Here is a 21759-nt window from a genome sequence, read left to right as displayed (position 1 = left end):
AGAGAGTCATGATGTGGCCAAGTATGGTGCCCCTTACTCTGATTTGTGCTCTGCATTTAACCCATCCAAGTGCACACACACACACACAGTCTTGAACAAACACACACACATTGTAAACACACACCTGGAGCAGTGAGCAGCAATTGCTGTGGCACCTGGAGAGCAGTTGCGGGTTTGGTGTCGTGGTATTGAGGGTAGTGAACAATGGTTATTCTAACCCAACACCTACAATCCCTGAAGATGCAGGCACTCGAACCTGTGACCTTTCAAAGTAGTGATCATTATTCAGTATCATTAAGAACTTTATACATTATGCAAAAACCAAAGAAACTCTATTAAATTGGGTGTACTGTACACAAAAAGCTAGTGTGAAAGCCCCCATATAAAAGCTGAGGTTTACGTTGAGCAATACAGAAGACCTGCACTTTAAAGGGTCCAAGGGTCCTGCACAAAAACACATATTTTGAGATGTTGACAGTCATATATATGTCCCACGTTGCTAAAAACACTATTGGGACACATATTTCATAGCAGGGAAATGGAAACAAAACCTTCTACAAATTTATAAATGCAACACTGACGTTGCATGTCTCACAACAATTCTTCTTCTAATTTTTTGAATTAGGCTTAGCAATACAACGTGGCGTTTCTCTGAACACTGTAACAGGTAAAAACAGTCCCTGAAACTACATCATGCATATTAATGAAGTAGCACCTTATTCAATACAATACAAGTTCATACAATACATACATACATACACGCTCGAACCAAGTCTGTCTCATGAATTAAAGCTGAAAACGTTGTACCGGCTGGTACAGACATCCAGTCACGCTGGAATTTACACAAGGATTTCATGGACGTGATGTTGCTTCAAAATTTCTTTTCAAACCGCAAGAACGAATTTGCTTGAAAGCCAAAAACAACCAATTTCCTCTTTTTTGGGAAATATATGTGTCCTTTTAGCATCATGGGACATATATATGACTGTCAACATCTCAACATCTTTTGGTGTTTTGTGACACTTTAAATATCATAAACCATGATTACAAACATGATTCATAGAATTGTTTACAATGATTTCATTGTGGTATGAAGCATTAGGCCCACTCCTATTTGCACTATACACTTCTTTCTTACAAATGTGTATACCCAGTTATAGTTTATTGATTTTATATTCTTTATCGAGAGACCATAATCTTGTGATTGTTGTAGTGAGAGTGTCAGCACCTAAAACTCACCTAAAATTCCTACCAAATTGACTCTATTTTGGGGTATTTCCAACTAAAATAGAAAACAAATATGATTTTATTTTAGAGCTTTTAAAGTTTTATCAAATATATGTTTAAGTCCCTCATAAACTAATCTAGCAACAAGAATAGTTTAAAATACTGCACAGATTGTTTGTGGTGCAGCTGTCCGTTTCTCTCTGTGGGCCAAATTTGTCTATTTTACTACTGTATATTTGCTGTCAGGAGGCAGTGATGTAACTCTGAATGTGCCTTGGGTGTAATTAACCGACATTTGTGTGAACTTCATCACTTGAGCACCCTGATGAAATCTGACAACAGAGAAATAAACATACTCTTATCAAGAGCATTTAAACAAAACAGTTCCCAGTGGGGCTTGTCTAATTTGTTTGGATGAATAAATGTTGTTGAGTTGATCTTAAGAAAGGAGAGTCTTGTGTATCGACCCCTTGGCCTCAATTAATCTCGTTAATTTACCACAGAGCCAAACAACCTGCAGACCTATCTCGATGTTCTCCAGGGGTTTGACATGCTAAGAGGATATATCTCCTCTTAGCATGTGTCTTCCACCTTGAAAGCCAGACTTCAGTTCATGACTAGCATGAGCGCACAAACCCTCTCCGCAAACGCCACCTTTTCCAGCATTCAACTATCAGTGGACTTCTCTGAGCCCGGGCACTATTTTCTGTTTGCTTACCACATTATTTTCGCCACAAGTGCTGTTCTGTTGGCTGGATCGGTGGTCGTGGCGATCTTAAAAACGAAGCATCTTCGATCTCAAAACAGATTTGTGTTTATGCTGAGCACAAGCATGTGTGACGTTATCACAGGCCTCTCTGTTTACTACTCGGGGCTTTTTGACGTTCAAGAGGGGTTCCCTTCCAGAAACGGGACCTATAATATTTTACCTTCTTTCCTCGGTGTAAACCTTGTAACGTTTATGTTTGCTCAGTTTGACAGATACGGTGCCGTGTGCTTTCCTTTCTTCTACAAGCGCTTCATCTCGCGCTCTCTGGTCATCTGTATTTGTGCGTACTGTTGGTTCCATTGCAGTGTTCTGTTTCAGCTTATGGCTAACTTGATTCCACCTTCACTGGCCAATAAGATATTCGCCTTTAGCATTGCCAGTTTGCAGATTATCGTTGTGACCAATGTAATGATGACGATCAAATTGTTCATCGTTGCCAAACGGCAACTCGCCCGAGATCCGCCAGGCGCGGAGAGAGACGGCAAGGTGGAGTCCTTGAAGATCATTATAGTTGTAGTCATTACTTTTTTAATTCTGTGGTACCCTGCGTTTCTAAACATAATCGTAAAGCAGGTTTCTAAATATGGTCTTTATTTTAAAAACGACGGCACGAGCATTTTCTTAATTATGGCTCGTTTTAATGCCTTGTCCTCCCCGGCGCTCTACGTTTGGGGCAGCCCGGCGTTACGCACAGCAGTGTGGGGCATCGGCTGGTACAAGATCTTTCCACGGTGCTCAAAAAGGTAGCCACAGATGACGTTTTTCTGAGGACGAGTTTAAGTTGTGAGTTAGGCTTAAGACTTGGCCACACTAACACATTATTCTCTTTTACTTTTTCTTTCTTCTTATCCAACAGAATTGGTGTTCATCACGGAGAAGGGAAGACAACATCAAATCCTCAAACCCATAATAATCAACCCAAAATAAAGTGAAGCTGTTCTAAATCTGCCTCAAATCAACATAAGTTTCCTGCGCATGTATTTTTGGTTTAATAATAATTTAAAAAATCATAATATTTAAATAGCCCTACATTAGACATTTCTAAACAATTTCTCCTAATTAAATGCAGGCTAATTGTAAGTAACGAGATGGGCGTTCGTATATAGCTATTTGCTGAATAACTCATTCAACTTTGTATATATTTTTCTATATATATATATATATATATATATATATATATATATATATATATATATATATATATATATATATATATATATATTAATTAATTAATTAATATATACATAATTTTCTGCATAAATTAAATTTGCACATTTGTTGAGTTTGTAGTATAAAAATGATGTCACAGCAGTGACCAGTTTGTTCTGGTCTGATTTACATAGGTTGTAATGCATATTTGCAGGGACGTTTGATAACAAGGCTTTACATTGCCAATATGCTTGCTATTTGCGACTTGCATTGAACAGGTTCGAGTGACACAATGTAATTTAATCAGTCTTAAGTAGAATGATTGTATATATAACAAGGTAAAAAAAAAATCACATTTTAAACAAAAAAGTCATCAAGCAGCGACTGTGTACCTTTTTTAAATAGACAATGTGAATTTTTTTTTGTTTGTTTTTTGCGAGACAACTAAACTACACTAGAGCACGAATAATAAAATGAGCAAACCTGACATAGTAGCAATTTCCTTTTCAGACACTTGGTGGTGACAGAGACAACGAAACTGAGAGTCCACACATAGACAGATGACTGTACAGCACTGCATCTTTACAAAAGAATAGGAAGCATATTGGCGATTATTATTTAGTCCAGACTTGGCCAAACCTTTTCTTAGGAAGGGCCAAAAAACAAACTTGATTGAGGGCCATGGGCTGAAGGTAAATATATCAAGCTGTACGAAGTTTTCATGAATAGTTTCCTCGTTTATTTAAAAATAAATAGAAAACATTACTGTCAGCATATTAACTAATCCATTGTGTATATATTTTTACATTTTATAATGAACCTATTATAATGAAAACATAACAATTTTATTTATAACATTATGAAGTTTAATGGCGAATACACTAGTCAAGCTGTACCTGCCTTCATTTACAACGTTTAATTGAAACATTTAATTCAAGTTTTGTTTTTTTTTTTGTTTTTTTGTAGCTTAAAAACAAAACTAACAAAGGAAAGGTTACATTAAATTAGAAATAACAATGTCTATTAAAACAATTTTGGGATGGCTGGCCAAATAAAAGGTTTCAGGCTCTAGTTTGGGCATCTCTGATTTAGTCGGTTTGAGCTGCTGTAACTGCTAGAAAGATAATCTGCAAGAACAAGAAAAATACAGCGATAAAACAGTTTTATCTACTTTTACATATATTTTTTTTACTAAATCATACAAATTAACAGCAAAACAAGGGAAAATAATTCAATCATTTTGTCAATTTAGAGTAGTTTATGTTTGCCAAAAGCAGAAATGAGAATAAACAGTAATTGATAAGAGAATAAAGCCAGCATAAGAGCAATTATTCAGCTTTATTTCAAATGTACAATAAATGCAGTACAGTTTGTATCTGTAGCAGACTTTTTATGTCGCGTCTAAATGAACTTAATGAAACTGTGACATCTGTTAAAAGTGTGTCCTCATAACGCTTTACTGAGCCTAATAAATGCACAGCTGGTTTCTTAAAAGATACAACACAATATATCAGTCTTCTTATGCCTTAATACTGTGAAAATGAGAGTGAATATGAACATGTACAGCTTGATGAAATGTCTGAAGAGAAATATTTTAACCCTGCTCCATGACCAGTATATAAATGAACATAGCTTGTAATGACTCTAAAGACTTAATCTAATCTGTGATGTATGCTATTTATAAAAATATGTTGATGGCTTAATTCTGCTCTCAGAAAGTGGTTCATGCAGTGCAAATGGATTACTGTAAATGTTGGACTAAATCATGGCATTTCTGTTGTACGCATAAGAACTCCTCTGTAAAGGATGACCAAGCAGAAGCTCCTTCTCTTGAACTAGACTCTCTAGCAGCTCCTGCTGTCGGTGGTTATGGTAAACCTTTAGGAAGGCCAGCACTGTTAGACCTAGCCAGCATAACCAGGCCGACCACAGGCCAAACTGTTAAACAAAGAACATATTACACAATTGTATAACTTAATGGATATAAACACTCAAGTACAGGTTAAATTATATACAGAGTGAATCAAATATGTTCCTTTGTAAAAATGTTGCAATACCTGAGCAATAGCAAACTGGTCATAAAAAGATGAGTTGTCAACACCAAGCTCTAAATCTGTGTCCTGTAGATCTTCACAGCTGTCAAAGAAAAATAAAGAAAGTTATAGGAGATATAATGAATATTGTGACTTGTATCATTAGCTATATTCCACTATTACAGTACTCTTAAGTTAAGTTAAATTATTTTTTTCAAATTGTCCTAAGAGTATTGTTCAATAGTTTTAAAGACCACTATGATGAAAGGTTTTGATCCACTTCAAATGCTGACACCTTACAGAATTTAACTGTTAAATTTTACGTATTCCGGATTCTGTTGTGATATTAAGGCAGGCATCATGATTACAGCAAATTACAGTAAAAATGGCTGTATTTTTTGCACATTAGTTATAGGAATTTAAACACTTAATATTTTATTCAATATAAAAAAATTAATACACATTAACGTTTATACTAGTATAGGCACTATTTTTGATATTTAGAAATATTTACAGAATTATAGTTATTAAGACGTTTTACTGTGAATTTACATACAGTACCTTACTGTTAAAGTGATGCAATCAGTAGCCAGTAATTTACTGTAAATTTAATGTCAAATATTTTACAGTTTATATAAAAATACAAAAATATGTTATTATCAATATTGAAATTTTAATATAGACATTGATATATAAAAAGAAAATGTCTTAAAAAGGTTTTCTGACCCAAACATTTAACTAATATTGGGGGATACTATTTTAAATTCTTAGATTATTGTCATCTTTTATTATTATTGCCATTTTCTAGTTTGAAAAATCTATGTGCTTTAGTTTTCTCTTTGCAATGCACAAACAATCACGTCAGTGGAATTTGATACCATAATCTGTTAGAGAATGTGTATCTTTTAAATCATTCAAGTACAGTTTCTAAAAATGGCTTCTTAATAATCAACAACATGAACACTAGGTTTTATGCTATTGTTGTTGTTCATTTGAGTATTGTTTATAGTTTAATATAATTTTTTTTTTTTTTAGTATAGGCCTTGAACATCTGGTAAATAGACCTTTAGTGAAAACTTTGAGCTAAATTGGGTACATTTACATTCTTGTTGATTAATGATTAATGTGTATGCTGTCCCTTGTTATAGAAAAAAAATAAACAAACAAACAAGAGAATTTGGCCTTTGATTTTCTTTTTATTTACACATATTTAAGTCAGGAAGTCATAGCCATACAATACCATACAATATATTCCTATAGTCACCATTGTTTGCAATAGAAATGCAAATATGAATAGGAATATAAATGGCAGGGATATTTCAATCAAAATAAATTATAGGCATTCCAATATTATGCATTATGGGAAAGTATTAATAAACTATTATTATTATTATTATTACATGAAATCTCATATTTACCAAGAAGCGTACACAAGATATGCTGTATTTGTGTAACTACTAAATTCAGTTTACCTGCTAGGCATTGCTCCATTCTCAGTGACAGAATCACACCATATACTGAACCCAACGCTGGAGATTGTACCGGCCACAAACACCACAAATAACACCAAGAGAGACAGGAGGAGGTTCAAGAAAGAATGGAAGAGAGAGCTGCAAACAATGGGACAAAAAAGAACAATTCACTAAGCGTTATATAGTGATTTTAAACAACATTATGATATGCGTATTGCCTACTCGTCGTGGCCTTTGCAGAGGAAGAAAAAGGTCCGCCACGCCTGCACGGCTGAGAGGATGAGAGACACGATGCCCACGAAAGTGATGAAGCGACAGGATGACTCTGGTCCCCATTCTTCAACTATAAAGCGCTGTTTCCCCATCGTCATGTTCTCATTTTGCCAAATTCCCTCAGTAAACAGCAGACATTTGCCCTGGAAGTCATCGCCGTTTTCAGAGAGCGGCACTACGGCGATAAAACCGAAAAGAAATGCTAAAAAGTAAAGGATGCACTGGCCGAAGAGAAAATTATCGACGGCCATCGTTCCCGGCGACTGCATTCTGCTACTGCGCATGACCGTGAATGTTGAACTATGTCGGATTCATGTTATTGGACGAGGAGTAAAATGTCTCCACTGCATGACTGTTTTTGATACCATCGTTGCCTTAATGTGGTAAAATATGCTTTTCCTATAGTAGTAATAATAATAATAGATCAATAAAAGGTCTTTTCCAGAAGGATTTTTTTTATTAATACAGCAAAAAAATCCATAAAATTCAAATAAAAACAACACAAAACAAAAACAAATGAAAGACAATCACAATCACAATCATTCATATTCTAAGAGTTTATGATTCTGAGCTTTGTCTAGAAAAACAAATTAGCTCAGCCGTTAAGAATAGTTACTATCATCTGAGGATCATGCCTTTATTACATCTTGCCTAGGTAATTCCTTATATATTGGTCTCCCTCAATCTTCATTGGCATAGTTGCAGTTGGTTCAAAATGTGGCAGCTGGACTTTTAACAGGCACCAAAAAACATGCTCATATTTCACCAGTTTTAGCATCCCTTCTTTGGCTTCCTGTTAATTTTAGAATTCAGTTATTGTTTTTGAAGCACTGAATGGCAAGCACGTTCTTATATTTCTGAACTTTTTAACTTGCATTCAACTCCTCAGTCCCTTAGGTCGTCAAATAAAATTTTACTACAAATTCCTCGGTCACGACTTGAACTGAAAGGAGACAGAGCCTTTGCAGTCGCTGCTCCACGTTTGTGGAACCAGTTGCCACCGGGCATTACGAGTGCTTCTTCTCTCAATATTTTTAATTTCAGACTTAAGACACATTTTTATTCTATTGCCTTCCCTGGCTTTTAATCTTTATTGTGCATTGTTGCTGTCATACTATTATTCTTATTATTATGTTTATTGATATTTTACTGTTTTAGAATGTGTGTTATGGTTTTGTTCAGCCCTAAACTGAAGTTAAATGTGCTTTATGAACAAAATTTACTTACTTATACAAGACGCCAAAAACAGATTCATAATAGCTTTCCACAGAAATTTTACCTTTTTACAGCTTTGAGGGACTTCATTTACAGAATAAGTTCATTGACAAAAACCTTATATAAAGGAGAGGATTTTGAAAGTCTACATTTGTGGATGAAGAATTTACCATTTAAAATAATAATATTAACAGAATTGTTCATTTTTATCACCCTTTTCAAGCCTCGGCTAGGTCAGTTGACATTTCTGTGTGGAGTTCGCATGTTCTCCCCGTGTTTCGCGTGGGTTTCCTCTGCGTGCTCCGGTTTCCCCCACAGTCTAAAGACATGCGGTATAAGTAAATTGGGTAATTTTGTGAATGAGAGTGTATGGGTGTTTCCCAGTGATGCGGCTGGAAGAGCATCCGCTGCATAAAACATATGCTGGATATGTTGGCGGTTCATTCCACTGTGGTGACCACAGATTAATAAAGGGACTAAGCTGAAAAGAAAATAAATGAATGAATGAATTTCTCTTACTTTATTTGAATTGCAAAATGTGTATGGTAGCAGCCATGCCTTTTTCCAATTAACCTCCCATAATTGAGAAATTCCAATAAATCTTCCCTTTGGCATAACTCTATTTTTATCATTTAATACTTGCCTTATGTCTTTGTTAGTACATTTATGGTCAAATATATAATTTACCGTTTATCAGGAAATTACATTCTTTATTTTCTATCTTATAATAGGTCAAATGACTGCACGTTAAATTAACAAGTGCTGGGGGATAGCTTTGATCGCTGTCAAAAATTCTTTACATTTAATAGGAAAATTGATGTAGATGTAAATGATTCATATGAATAGATCCTAAAAATGAATCAAACAAATCACTTACATATACCAACCCATGCTCCAAACATTTCTCTTCGTTTCCAGAAAAATGTTGCATCAAAACCAAATGCAATAGCATCATCAATTTATAGCCAATAGTGATGTTGATTGGAAAAAAGCTTGGCTTCTGCCTAATTGTTATCTCTTAGCAAACAAGGTTAAAGAGATTTCATTTAAACTCCTTCACAGAATATATCCTGACAAACTTTAATAAAATAAATGAAATATATATATATATATATATATACTTTATTGCTGTTAATATTGATGAAAATATTACTTTACATTGGAAAGATGTTCTTTTTGTAATTTTTGCGCTCTAGAGACAAAAAGACCCATACATTTTTTATTAATTTCTTTATTTTAATGGCCAAATTTCATATTCATAAATGTAAATTTCAGGTAAAATTTTAAGTTTTAATGCATTTAAAAATGAAGTGAAGGATTAAATTGAGTCCATATTGCCCTCAAAAAATCAAAAAGCTATGCTAATTGTACAAGCCTGTATATCATTTAACAGTCATGATAGGGTGACGCGGTGGCACAGAGGGTAGGGTAGCATGTTCGCTTCACAGCAAGAAGGTCGCTGGTTCGAGCCTCGCCTGAGTCAGTTGAGCCTCCGGGTGCTCTGGTTCCCCACAAGTCCCAAGACATGCACTATAGGTGAATTGGGTATTCTAAAAATTGACCGTGGTGTGAGTGAGTTTGTATGGATGTTTCCCAGTGATGGGTTGCAGTTGGAAGGGCATCCGCTGCGTGAAAAGTACTGGATAAGTTGGCGGTTCGTTCCGGTGTGGCGATTAATAAAGGGACTAAGAATATTCATTAGTGAATTAGTGAATTAGTGAATAGTGAATTAGTGATTAGTGAAATAGTGAATTAGTGAATATTAGTGAATATTCATGATATGGTTTATATCTTCCCCTAGCCTTTGAATTTTTCTTTACATTTGTTGTACTTGACTTGCATTGTATTTTTGACGTTATTCAATAAATAAAATAGCTACAACATTCAGAAATCATATATATATATATATATATATATATATATATATATATATATATATATATATATATATATGTATATATATATATATATATATATATATATATATATATATATAAATCGTTGCCTAAATGTAAAAGACCACTTCATAACCACCTCACTGCATAATACAATTATTGTCAAGTGAGACTATTCAATGTCCAGATGATAATGGACATCTGGAGTTTCAATGTATGAGCTAAAAGAAAATTCAGATATTTTATTTCAGATTTCATACCTTTAGGTGTTATTTAAAAACACAGTTTGTGTTTTACGAGATGTTTAACATTATTCTTATGTGTTTCGATGTAATTTTTTCTCAAACTAACGTTATAAAAATTAAGCAGTTTTACTGACTTGAGTTTTACACACTCAATGCATTTTTTCAACACATCCCATAATTTCTGAAATATCCACCTCTAAATGGTTGATAAGTCGGTTTATGGTAAAAGTAGCTGAATTAACACATATACTATGAAAATCCGAAAATATGAAGTGTAAGACCAATTTAATTAAAAACATGATCAAAATAAATCATGTTCAGACACTAAATCGTCTTTATTTTTTCCAAGTATGACATAAAATATTTCATATTCTCATTTAACACAGCAATTTATGTATATTTTATTGATTATTTATAATAATTAGTATATACAGTTGAAGTCAGAATTATTAGCCCCCCTGTTTATTTTTTCCCCCAATTTCTATTTAATGGAGAGAAGATTTTTCAACACATTTCTAAACATAAAAGTTTTAGTAACTCATTTCTAATAACTAATTTTTTTTCTCTTTGCCATGACAGTAAATAATATTTTATTAAATATTTTTCAAGACACTTCTATACAGCTTAAAGTGACATTTAAAGGCTTAACTAGGTTAATTAGGTTAACTAGGCAGGTTAGGGTAACGAGACAAGTTATTGTATAACGATGGTTTGTTCTGTAGACTATCGAAAAAAATATAGCTTAAAGGGGCTAATAAGTTTGACCTTAAAATGGCTTTTAAAAAATTAAAAACTGCTTTAACTCTAGCCGAAATAAAACACGAAAGACTTTCTCCAGAAGAAAAAATATTATCAGACATACTGTGAAAATTTCCTTGCACTGTTGAACACCATTTGGGAAATATTTAAAAAAGAAAAAAAAATTCAAAGGGGGGCTAATAATTCTGACTTCAACTTTGTGTATATATATATATATATATATATATATATATATATATATATATATATATATATATATATATATATATATATATATATATATATATATATATATATATATATATAATAATGGATATATTGGGGGTGTGGAAAGACTGATGTTATTGACTTGGGATTGGCCCATATGGCATGGAGGTGTTCTGTTAAATCCTCAAGATAAATGGATTAGGTGGAGGTCAAAGTGAGTCTGGACGGAAGTCGCTCTAAACACGCTTCTCACCGCTTCTGTAGTCCTTACATGAAATATGCACAAAAAAGGAGTAATTATGACAGTGCCTACAATCAAGGTCCATGGATTACAAGGCCATATGTGAATATATGAGATCTGAGCAGGTAGGTTAATGGGGTTTTATGGGACGTAGGAAGACCTAATAGCTAATGCTCTTCTATAACAGCTAATGTAATGAGATTTAAAAATGTATATGTAAATAAATATAAAAACATTTAATGTAGATATAAACTGGCACATAAACAATACCTAATACTTTACTGACATAATGCCATAAAGGATTAAAGGCTGCATTAATATTATATGCAAAATGCAAATTGGCAAGCATGACAGTAAGATACAGTATATACATTTTAATTCCCTATATATATTTTATTTATTTATTTTTTATTTTTTTAAAGCCATCAAAGCTCGTGCAATGAATTCAACAGCTAATCCTTCAGCAAATATCAGCATATTTGTATAAGTGGATCATTTATATAGATTTTATATATGTATATATATTAAATTTCTGTCTTCATAACATGCAAGCAAACTGTGAATTTATTTTGTGACATTTTCATCTTGATTTCAGTACCTACGCTATTATGCAGCTAAGGCCATCATCCAGGAGGGTAAAAATACCTCATCTAAGCTGCTTACGTGGCTGTCTTGGCCTTCTCTCCCAGTTCACTTCCCTCCTCCCTGTGGAAAATGTTCCCCGTCCTCTCCCGTTTACCCAGTACGTTATATCATCCTGAAATAAAATGAGTTTTACAATCAGACATAAAAATTTACAGCGGATACGGTAAACTCAACGCTTTTTGTTGACAATGGCCGTCTTAAAAGTGACATTTACGAAGACCAACAGAGACAAACTGGCCCAGGTTTTATGGGTTTTAAATTGGGTGTCTGTGGTGACTGGAGTGACACTCTTCAGCCTGGGCTTGTTCTTAAAGGTGGAGATTGAGAAGAGGCGGGAGCTGATGTCAAAAGAGATCGACTCGGTGCCAAACATGCTTATCTGTGTTGGCCTGACCGCATGTGCGATCAACTTCTTGGGGGGCAAGATCTGCTACGACTGTGTGGATACAACCAAGTTCCTGCGATGGAAGCTGCTGATGCTGCCTTACATCACATGTACCTTTTTCTTTACGTTCTGCATCCTTGTGGGTGCCCTGATGTGCTACAGCATGCGCAAAGATCTGGAGGAGTCCCTGTATTTTGGTTTGCGGGATGCCATGCGCTACTATAAAGACACGGACATGCCAGGACGCTGCTATATTAAGCGCACTATGGACATGCTGCAGATGCAGTTTCAGTGTTGCGGTAATGGAGGTTACAGAGACTGGTTTCACATTCAGTGGATCAGTAACCGCTACCTGAATCTCAGCAACAGTGATGTTGTGGAGTAAGTCCATCTCTTCCTTCATTTATTGGTTGTTTTGTTTTTGTTTCCAGGCATTTTCACTGAACATTCTCTTATCATTTACTTATTCCTGTGTCATTCCAAAGCTATATGAATATCAATATAAAACTATAAAAGTAAAGTTCGTAAACAAACTTCATGGTGGCTTGAGAAATCCTCGTCTAAAAGTTTGAAGTAGTTTCAAAGTTTAAATAACTGAAGTAGTTTTTAAAAAGTTTGAAAACAGTTGGCATACAGAGGTAAGTAGGCAGATAATTAGGTTGCTAAGGTATTGCTAGGGTTTTCTAAATGGTTGCAGGGCAGTTGCTAGGGTATTCTGATTGGTTGCTAAGGTGTTGCTAGGCAGTTGCTAGGGTGTTCTGAGTGGTTGCTAAAGTGTTGCTTGCCGTTTGTTAGGGTGTTCTGACAGGTTGCTAGGCGGTTGCTAGGATGTTATGAGTGGTTACTATGTGGTTGCTAAGGTGTTTTGATAGGTGGTTGCTAGGGTGTTTGGAGTGGTTGCTAAGGTGTTGCTAGGGTGTTCTGAGTGGTTTCTAAGGTGTTGCTAGACCGTTCCTAATGTGTTGCTGGGCAGTTATTAGTGTTGAGTGGTTGCTAAGGTGTTCTGGGTGGTTGCTAGGCGGTAAGGTGTTGCTAGGCAGTTGCTAAGGTGTTTAGAGTGGTAGCTAAGGTGTTGCTAGGTGGTTGCTAAGGTGTTGCTAGGTCATTGCGAAGGTATTATTATGTACTAGGGTGTTCTGAGTGGTTGCTAAGGCGTTGTTAAGGTGTTGCTAGGTGGTTGCTATTGTGTTCTAGGTGGTTGCTAAAGCATTGCTAGGTGCTTGCTAGGGAGTTCTAGGTGGTTACTAAGGTGTTTTAAATAGTTACTAGACAGTTGCTAACATAATAAGCATGGTTCTAGTATGACTTAGCATGTTTCTAGCATAAATTGGCATGTTGCTAGCATGTTTCTACTACAAACTACCATGTTATTAGCATGATAGGTATGTTTGTTAGGATGCTTTTAGTATGAATTGGTATATTGTTAGTATGTACAATGTAAAGTCAATGGCAGTTTTTTATAATGGAAGTCCATGGAAGTCTGAGTAGTTACTAGGTGGTTGCTAAAGTGGTGCTAGGCGATTGCTAAGGTGTTTGGAGTGGTTGCTAGGCAGTTGCTAAGGTGTTGTTAGGTGGTCACTATGGTGTTTTAGGTACTTGCTAAAGGTGTTTCTAGGTGGTTGCTAGGGTGTTGAGTGGTTGCTAAGGTGTTTGCAGATGCATGGTTTCCGCTACATTAATTTCTCCATGGCGGGGCGCCACACCAAAATTCATCCCGCCACGGCTACATTACAGCTTTTCATTCAAAACATTCAGACATTTTTAAATAGCGGGTTATAATTGCACCAAAACGTATTAGAAGGTAAGTGAATTATAACAGCGCAAACTTTTCTGTAATCGTAGTAGGTGACGTGCTGACTGACTAACAGGTGCGTTATGCATGAGGCCAGCAAACACTATTATATTTTATTTATAGATAAAGGTTTATGGCTCTGCATACAATGACTTTATCTTGCTTGAGTTTCATTTTACTTCAGGACACATTAATGCTGCTCTGTAGGTCTATTGGAGACATTCACAAATATTACTAGCAAATCTAATAAATGTTGGAGGCATACTTGTTACATAAACGCACTAAATTGCACTTCAGCAGGGTTAAATGGAAAGCGCGCAAGAAAATCTGCACTTGAGCAGCATGTCTTTGAGTGCGCACAAGAAGTTTTGTGCACGAACAGAGGAAATTGGCGCTCGAACACAGAGATTCGCATGCTCGTATTACATGAATGAGATCTCATGTTGTAATACTTCACTCACGACATTTGTCAATGAAATAATGCCCCAGGTAGTTGGTAGATCTGTGTTAAAGGCCCAAAAGAATCTGCCACCACAGCTGTGTTCAAAGGGGAAAAACCTCACCTCTCAGTTCTCACACAATACCACTGACTCTAAACAAGCAGCTGCCATTTTTGTCACTTATTGGGGTCCCCTGACACTACATTCTGTAGCGATGTGCACTATTTACAGAGCGTTTCTGTATTTGCATGTTGTGGGAATTTCCATGCTTATGGGTCTTCTAATTGACGAAGATGTTTTCTCAATTTGTTAGTCTATTATTTGCATGTTTTCTCTTAACTTGCAGCACATTTGACCTCTTTAGGCGATCATACTATATGGAATACAGAAGATATTTTGAAGAATGTTCCAGCTGGTTTTGTCTGTACAGTAAAAATCAGTGGGGTCCCAAATAACACCATGACCAAACCTCACACACCTTCATAAACTAAAATTTTTTTTAATTTATACAGAAAAAAGGGAGTCATTCAGGTTTGGGATGACACTTGGATATGTAAATGGTGGTGTGAATTTTATTATGCATGTACTTTATTTTTAAATGATCTATTTAAAGGATCTGTTTGTTTAATCCAGAAATCCTTCTTATTAGTGATGCAGATTGCCATTAAGTGAATGACAATGCACCAATGCCCCAACCTTCAATATCAGACAGATCACATTTTTCTTTACTCTAAATTGTTTGTCCATGTTTCTTTGGTTTATTTAATGCTTTCTGGTCCTCTTAGGCGGCTTCGGAGCAATGTGGAAGGGAAGTATCTGATAGACGGGGTGCCGTTCAGTTGCTGTGGCTTATATTCACCCCGGCCCTGCATTCAGCATCAAATCACCAACAACTTAGCGCACTATAATTACGACTACTCAAAGGAGGAACTGAACCTGAACCGACGAGGCTGCCTACAGGCCCTGCTGGAGCATTACACACAGATCATGCAGTCCATCGGCTTAATCGTTCTCATCATTTGGCTTTTTGAGGTGTGTGATATTGATTTCATTCATTCATTCGTTTTCTTTTCGGCTTAGTCCTTTTATTAATCAGGGGTCGCCACAGCGGAATGAACCGCCAAATTACCCAGCATATGTTTTATGTCTTAATGTTCCAGCGGATGTCCTTCCAGCCGCAACCCAACACTGGGAAACACTCATACACTCTTGCATTTACACACATACACTATGGCAAATTTAACTTACCAAATTCACCTATAGCGCATGTCTTTGGACTGTAGGGGAAACCGGAGCACCCGGAAGAAACGCACACAAACATGGGGAGAACATGCAAACTCCACACGGAATTTGCCAACTGACCCAGCTGAGGTTCGAACCAGCGACCTTTTTGCTGTGAGGTGACAGCGCTACTCACTGCGCCACCGTGACACCTAATTTAATTCAATTAAATCAAATTAACTAAATTCAAGTAAAGTCTATTCTGAAAAATATATTGCAGTCTGTACATTACCAGTAAAAGTTGTATGTAACAAGGTGTCAAGAATACAGTAAAAACTGTAATATTGGTAACAGCCTTCAATTGTTTTATTGTTTTGTAAATTCAGATCCTTCAGTATCTTTAGTGATACACGATCCTTCACAAATGATTCTAATATGCTGATTTGATGATTAAGAAATATTTTATTGTCATATAATGTTGAAAGTGCCAGTGCTGTATATTATGTTTGTGGAAAGTGTGATAGAATGAAAAGAAATCTGTCTAGTAAAGATTCATTTAATTGTTTAAAAGTAATACTAAAGACATAAAACTTTTATTAATCAAAGAAACCTGAAGATTTACCATAATTTACTAAACTATTAGCATGTTAGAACAAAATCTGAAGACACTGAAGTCAAAGAAATGACTGGTGAAAAACTCAAAGCAATGAAATGTCACTTTCTCTGAGTGTATGACTTATTGATGTATGTAATATTTAGCTTTAACCTACTGATGACATTTATTCCAAGTTTGAAATTAAACGGTGAGATTTTATGCACAAAGATGACAATTGGTCAAAATAATGAACTATTTAGTCAATTTTCAGACCATTTACTCTCCCTCATGTGGTTTTAAACCTTCATGAGATTCATTCTTCTAACAAACACAAAAGAAGATATTTTGAAGAATGCTGATGGCTGAGACCCATCGAAAAAATACTATGGAAGTCAGTGGGTCCCAACAACCAGCATTTTTCAAAATACCTTCTTTTTTTATTTAAAATTTGATGATTTTAGGTGAACTATAAAATAATCAGTGTTTGTTGGAATAACCTTGATTTTCATTTACAGTTAATGAAGATAGAATTATTTTGGCTAATAATCTTTTGCAGGCCTCAACAATAAAGACAGCCCGATGGCCCAGGGCCAGCGTGAGAAATGCTCGGTACAGTAGACAGAATCCTTACTGGCCCAATCAGACCAGTGCTGCCTGCCTTGCCTTGTCTTAGAATCGAGAAACATTTTGTACTTTTAAGTCTTTGAATGTTACCTTCTCTGTGAAGTCGTAAACACCATATTGCGTTTCGTTTCCTCTTATCTGATTGGATGTTGTAAGCATGTCATTTTTTTCCATAACCTGGTAAAAACTAGTACAGCAAAAAGACGGCAACATCAAATTATGAGGCTCAAAAGAAAACGTCTGTTTCTAACGTTGTGGGCACAACACAGGGAAAAAATGAAGGGATGTTTTGCATAGTTTGCTGTCACTTTTAAGTCAGCCACCTTTTGTTATGCAATAAAATACCTGCACATTTTCCACACTGCCATATTTTATTACAAAATATTTTAACATTATTTTTGACACTTTATTTAAAATATGTGGCTAAAAAATAGCAAGTCACTTTTTTTTGGTGGGGCCAGTGAAATTTTTGGCAGGGCAAGTAAAAATCTGAACCGCTGGTCCAATCGGAATCAAAAATGATTTATGCAAAAAAATATATATATTATCAAGCTATTACCGAACATTTTACTCATTTGCTAATCTTAAAACTGAAATGTGACTCTTATTTTTCCCTAAATGCTGTCCTCTTTCTGTAGGTGTCTGTGCTGACAGGAGTGCGTTATCTTCAGACAGCCATGGAGAACGTGCTGAGGCTGGGAGACCCTGAGTGCGAGTCTGACGGCTGGCTTCTGGAGAACAGCATTGCAGACACTGCACGCTATAACTTCAACATCATTAAAAACCTGGGCAAGTGCTACCAGGTGGATGACGATCCCAACATAGACGTACCAAGCACCAGCCGGCAAATGCAAGAGAATGTGCCCGTAAAGCAAATCCCTGAGGCCAGGTAGTAAAAGAGACACTGAGACTTACCCAAGCCATTCCACAATGGCAGCCTTGGAGAGGCAGATCAAGCTCTGCATTGCAGCCTTTGACCATTTACTTGAATCGCACAAAGCGCAAAGGAAGTGAGGAATGACCTGGAACATAAAAACAGGCTGAAAAAGGAGATCTCAATTGAAAGGCACTCATTGCAATGTAATCCTTGTGCCATACAAAAGGAAGAGAATGAAATATGCATTTTTAGAAGCTGAAGGAAAAGCGACAGGCAGATATTTACAATATTTAATCAATCGATGTAAAACTCACCTGGATTTACACTTGTAAAATGGAGAAAATTCCTTTAACTCACATGAATATGTTTATAGCAGTGGCTATAAACAAAGATGGTAATGGATGACAAGCTTTCGCGTGCCTCTACCCTGTAATGAAGATTATTTTGTCCATCTTAATATTATCTTAATGATAAACACATTTCAAATTAATCTGAAAAGGGTTTGATTATAGGCCTTTGTTCCATTACTAAAGAGGTATTACCATGTGTTAAGCATAAAATGCCTTTTGGGATCCAGCAAGGATCTTTTTCTCTCTCACTCACTTGATTCATTTGTTTTGTCGTAGGCAGGGTGCGAATTACACATTGACAATCAGGGGGGTCAACTTTTTCGGTAATGATAGTATGTGTAATACATGCTTCAGTGAATCAATTATATTCATTCATTTTCTTTTCAGCGTAGTCCCTTTATTTATCTGGGGTTGCCACAGTGGAATGAACCGCCAACTTATCCAGCACGTTTTTTACGCAGCGGATGCCCTTCCAGCCGCAACCCATCTCTGGGAAATCAATTATATGTATTTATTTAAATTCTATGTACATTTAATAATAAAATGCACTGAATTTGCAGTGTTTTGAGGAATATTTAGTGTATTCTGACCTACAGCAATCTCCAATTTTAAGTTGTGGTAGGTAAAGTTTAAACTATGTGTTTAATTTTACTTCACTTTTAGACTATATGAAGATAAAAACACCTGCTTTACAAAAGAAGTGTTCTCTAGATCTTCAGACTGATTGGCACGATTATTTCATTCGCAATGGCATGAACCATTATAGGGGTGGTCAAATGTATTGCATGCATTTTGTTATATAAACTATTAATATGATTATAATATTATTATAATAATATAATATATAATATAATTCCCACCCGAATCTTGCCGTAACGTCCATCAGGAGGGATCAAGTGTTAATTAGGAGGGTCAATCTCCCAAATGCCCCTGTAATTCGCACCCTGGTCGTAGGTCTGTATTTAGTTGCTCTGCTAGTCAATCATACATATATTGCTTTTGGAGACTTTCTTCATCTGAAAAGGATGAATTTTGGCCTAGGCACATTTTTTTCAGACAATTTATCAGTTCAAACAGTGGCTTCTGAACTGCAGCACTGTGTTTAATATACTTTAAGTCTACACTGTCTGTTTTAAACCCATGGTGTGTTCTGTCTTGTAATTGTGACTTTATTTCTCACAGTTGCTTCATTATATTTGGTGTGCCACTTCAAATTGAAGGGGGAAAACGACAGCTATTTCCAAAAAAAAATCTGCATAACTAAGAATTTGAAAAGTATAATTTACCCCAAATTTACAAGCGAATTGTTTCCTTCATAGAAAATTGAAGAATATTACTAGCTGAAATGTTGCACTTTGTGATAGCTTTAGGGACTTTTAGAATAAAAAAAACACAGACATAAAAGAAAACCAGTAGCTCCTGAAGATACATTGATGTCTTATGAAGTAAAATGATTGGTCAGTGCAGGAAGCGAAACATTATTTACAGCCTTGTTACCTTTGCATGCTCCCTCTGTATCATAAATGCTTTCTGTTTGCATTTACAATGGAGAGGAAGCATGAATGCTCATTATAATTTCAGGCCTACTTGTGCTTATCCTGGATGTTGCAACCTATATATTTAAAAAGTTGTAAATAGACTGTCTCAGCTGTCTACTGGCAGTTAGAGAGAGTGGGGAAATAAGTTGAACCTAAAATATTAAACGTAATTTTTGGCAATTATGGTCTTTCGTGCATAGACAGACTGCAAGACCTCTGTTTCATCAATGGACCCTTTTCACAAAACTGTTTAACAGTCATCATAATGTTAAATCCTTTTAAGCTTTGAATATTTTGATTTGTAAAAACGTATGAACATTTATATGCATTTATGAATGTATTATATCATCTTTGCGTCAAATTACAAAATACGAATTAGCGCTTATGTGAGTTGTTTCTAATGCAGCGTCTATGGGTCTGAGATTAAATTTGACGTCATTCTCTCGTCTGGTTGCCATCATCAGCCTCAAACTATTTTTTTCCTTTTACTGAAAGTCTTGATAACACCATCATGGAGTTTTTCTTTTATTATTTTAGGAAGATGGGTTGTAAAAAATTATTTGTTGTACTCTCCCCTTCACTTCACTCTAAGTTTACCCAACTATGCTGACTTCTGCTGCTGAGAAACCCATGTGAAAAGGGTCTACAGCCACAGATATTATGTTAGTTTTTTGGTTTTTCAGGGTTTCATCATCAAATTTAAGACTTTTTAAGACCTGTTTAAGACCATTATGAATGAAATTTCAGACTTACACAAGACTAAACGCTTAAGATTTAAAAAAAATGGCCCAGTTAAAACATTAAATCGTACGGAAGATAATCAAGCCATATTTTGCTAAATAGAGTTTATAAATCAACTTTTGTTAAAACTTTTATTGAGATGCAATGTTTGATTAGATAGGTGTTGGCCTGATTAGGTAGCTTTACATGGACATAAAGTAAGAAAATTAAGACCTTATTTTTCAATTAAAGTGTAGGTAGTTTAATTAAAGTGTAGACTTTCATTTTATGATCCGTTAAGGACTAGCTAACAATCATATTTAATGTGCTAATAAAAGGGTCACCTGTATAGATGGTTAAGTGCGCATAAATTAACAGTATTTTAATTTTTGGGTGAACTATTTTTTAAGGCGAAACATGAAATAAAGTCTCAATTATAAGAGTTAAATATGCATTTTAAAGTGATTTAAATGTAATCATATGGTAAAACAATGAGTAGGCAACAAGACTGAGCCTGCAGAAAGGCTGTAAACCTGGGGCCTTGTATCACCTTCATTCGTCCTGATGTCTTCCACATACATTGAGCTCTGACATCAGGTTTTTGTTTTGTTTTGTGTTTTGTTATTGGCTGTGTGTTAGAACACGTCACTTTTAATACATTTTGTGACATGAATGCACTTGTAGAAAAACGTGACAATGCCTGTGATTAAACCAGTTGCTTTGCAAGTGTCCTTGTTGTGTTTGCTGAGACCCTCTTTTCGTTTTAACTTTCTGCACAAGAACTGTTGCAAACCAAATCCTTTAAACTAAAGAGATTGCTGTGCACTTATCTTGCAGTCCGTCACCGAGCCACGCATCCGATTACCAGTGGCCTCTCCATCTTGGATTAAAAACAAATTGACTAGACGACTACACAAAATCAACACTGTCTGTCCTTCTGCTGCTGAAATTAACGTGGAACGTTGTTGTCACGTGGTACCGTACATGTTACTTTTCTCAGCGCTGGTAAAAGCTCCCAAAATGGGCCAATCGCAGCCATTTGTGATTACAAACACATTTTACACAAACATGTTTTGCTTTTGGAAAT

The 21759-nt window shown here is 35.5% G+C and overlaps 3 protein-coding genes across 3 annotated transcripts; 2 read left to right on the top strand and 1 right to left on the bottom strand.

Moving 5' to 3' along the window:
* The first annotated feature begins 1849 nt into the window (after window positions 1–1849).
* Window positions 1850–2743, top strand: LOC130247368 (uncharacterized). The gene has a single exon (XM_056480597.1). The coding sequence runs from the start codon at window positions 1850–1852 to the stop codon at window positions 2741–2743; it is 894 nt and encodes a 297-aa protein (XP_056336572.1).
* Window positions 2744–4464: 1721 nt separating this feature from the next.
* Window positions 4465–7183, bottom strand: tmem179aa (transmembrane protein 179a, genome duplicate A). Its single transcript, XM_056481592.1, has 4 exons — window positions 6873–7183; window positions 6651–6788; window positions 5203–5281; window positions 4465–5083 (listed from the first exon to the last, which is right to left on the bottom strand). The coding sequence occupies exons 1-4, from the start codon at window positions 7172–7174 to the stop codon at window positions 4904–4906; spliced, it is 699 nt and encodes a 232-aa protein (XP_056337567.1). The 5' UTR covers window positions 7175–7183; the 3' UTR covers window positions 4465–4903.
* A 5135-nt stretch (window positions 7184–12318) lies between these two features.
* On the top strand, window positions 12319–18080 carry prph2lb (peripherin 2-like b). Its single transcript, XM_056445331.1, has 3 exons — window positions 12319–12896; window positions 15533–15779; window positions 17826–18080. The coding sequence occupies exons 1-3, from the start codon at window positions 12319–12321 to the stop codon at window positions 18078–18080; spliced, it is 1080 nt and encodes a 359-aa protein (XP_056301306.1).
* The last annotated feature ends 3679 nt before the right edge of the window (window positions 18081–21759 follow it).

This window comes from Danio aesculapii, chromosome 20 (assembly GCF_903798145.1).
Source record: "Danio aesculapii chromosome 20, fDanAes4.1, whole genome shotgun sequence".
Classification (NCBI taxonomy): Eukaryota; Metazoa; Chordata; class Actinopteri; order Cypriniformes; family Danionidae; genus Danio; species Danio aesculapii.
Note: the sequence above shows the minus strand (reverse complement) of the source record. Positions and strands in the feature narration are given on the sequence as shown.

What these genes read in the sequence shown, in the direction of transcription:
- tmem179aa (XM_056481592.1), bottom strand. Translation starts at nt 7,174, where the DNA reads ATGGCCGTCGATAATTTTCTCTTCGGCCAGTGCATCCTTTACTTTTTA. An exon ending in AATGGAGCAATGCCTAGCAG is followed by an intron (nt 5,282 to 6,650) that starts GTAAACTGAATT and finishes TTTCTTTGACAG; the next exon opens with CTGTGAAGATCTACAGGACA. An exon ending in ACCAGTTTGCTATTGCTCAG is followed by an intron (nt 5,084 to 5,202) that starts GTATTGCAACAT and finishes TTTGTTTAACAG; the next exon opens with TTTGGCCTGTGGTCGGCCTG.
- prph2lb (XM_056445331.1), top strand. Translation starts at nt 12,319, where the DNA reads ATGGCCGTCTTAAAAGTGACATTTACGAAGACCAACAGAGACAAACTG. An exon ending in AGCAACAGTGATGTTGTGGA is followed by an intron (nt 12,897 to 15,532) that starts GTAAGTCCATCT and finishes TGGTCCTCTTAG; the next exon opens with GCGGCTTCGGAGCAATGTGG. An exon ending in TCATCATTTGGCTTTTTGAG is followed by an intron (nt 15,780 to 17,825) that starts GTGTGTGATATT and finishes CTCTTTCTGTAG; the next exon opens with GTGTCTGTGCTGACAGGAGT.
- LOC130247368 (XM_056480597.1), top strand. Translation starts at nt 1,850, where the DNA reads ATGAGCGCACAAACCCTCTCCGCAAACGCCACCTTTTCCAGCATTCAA.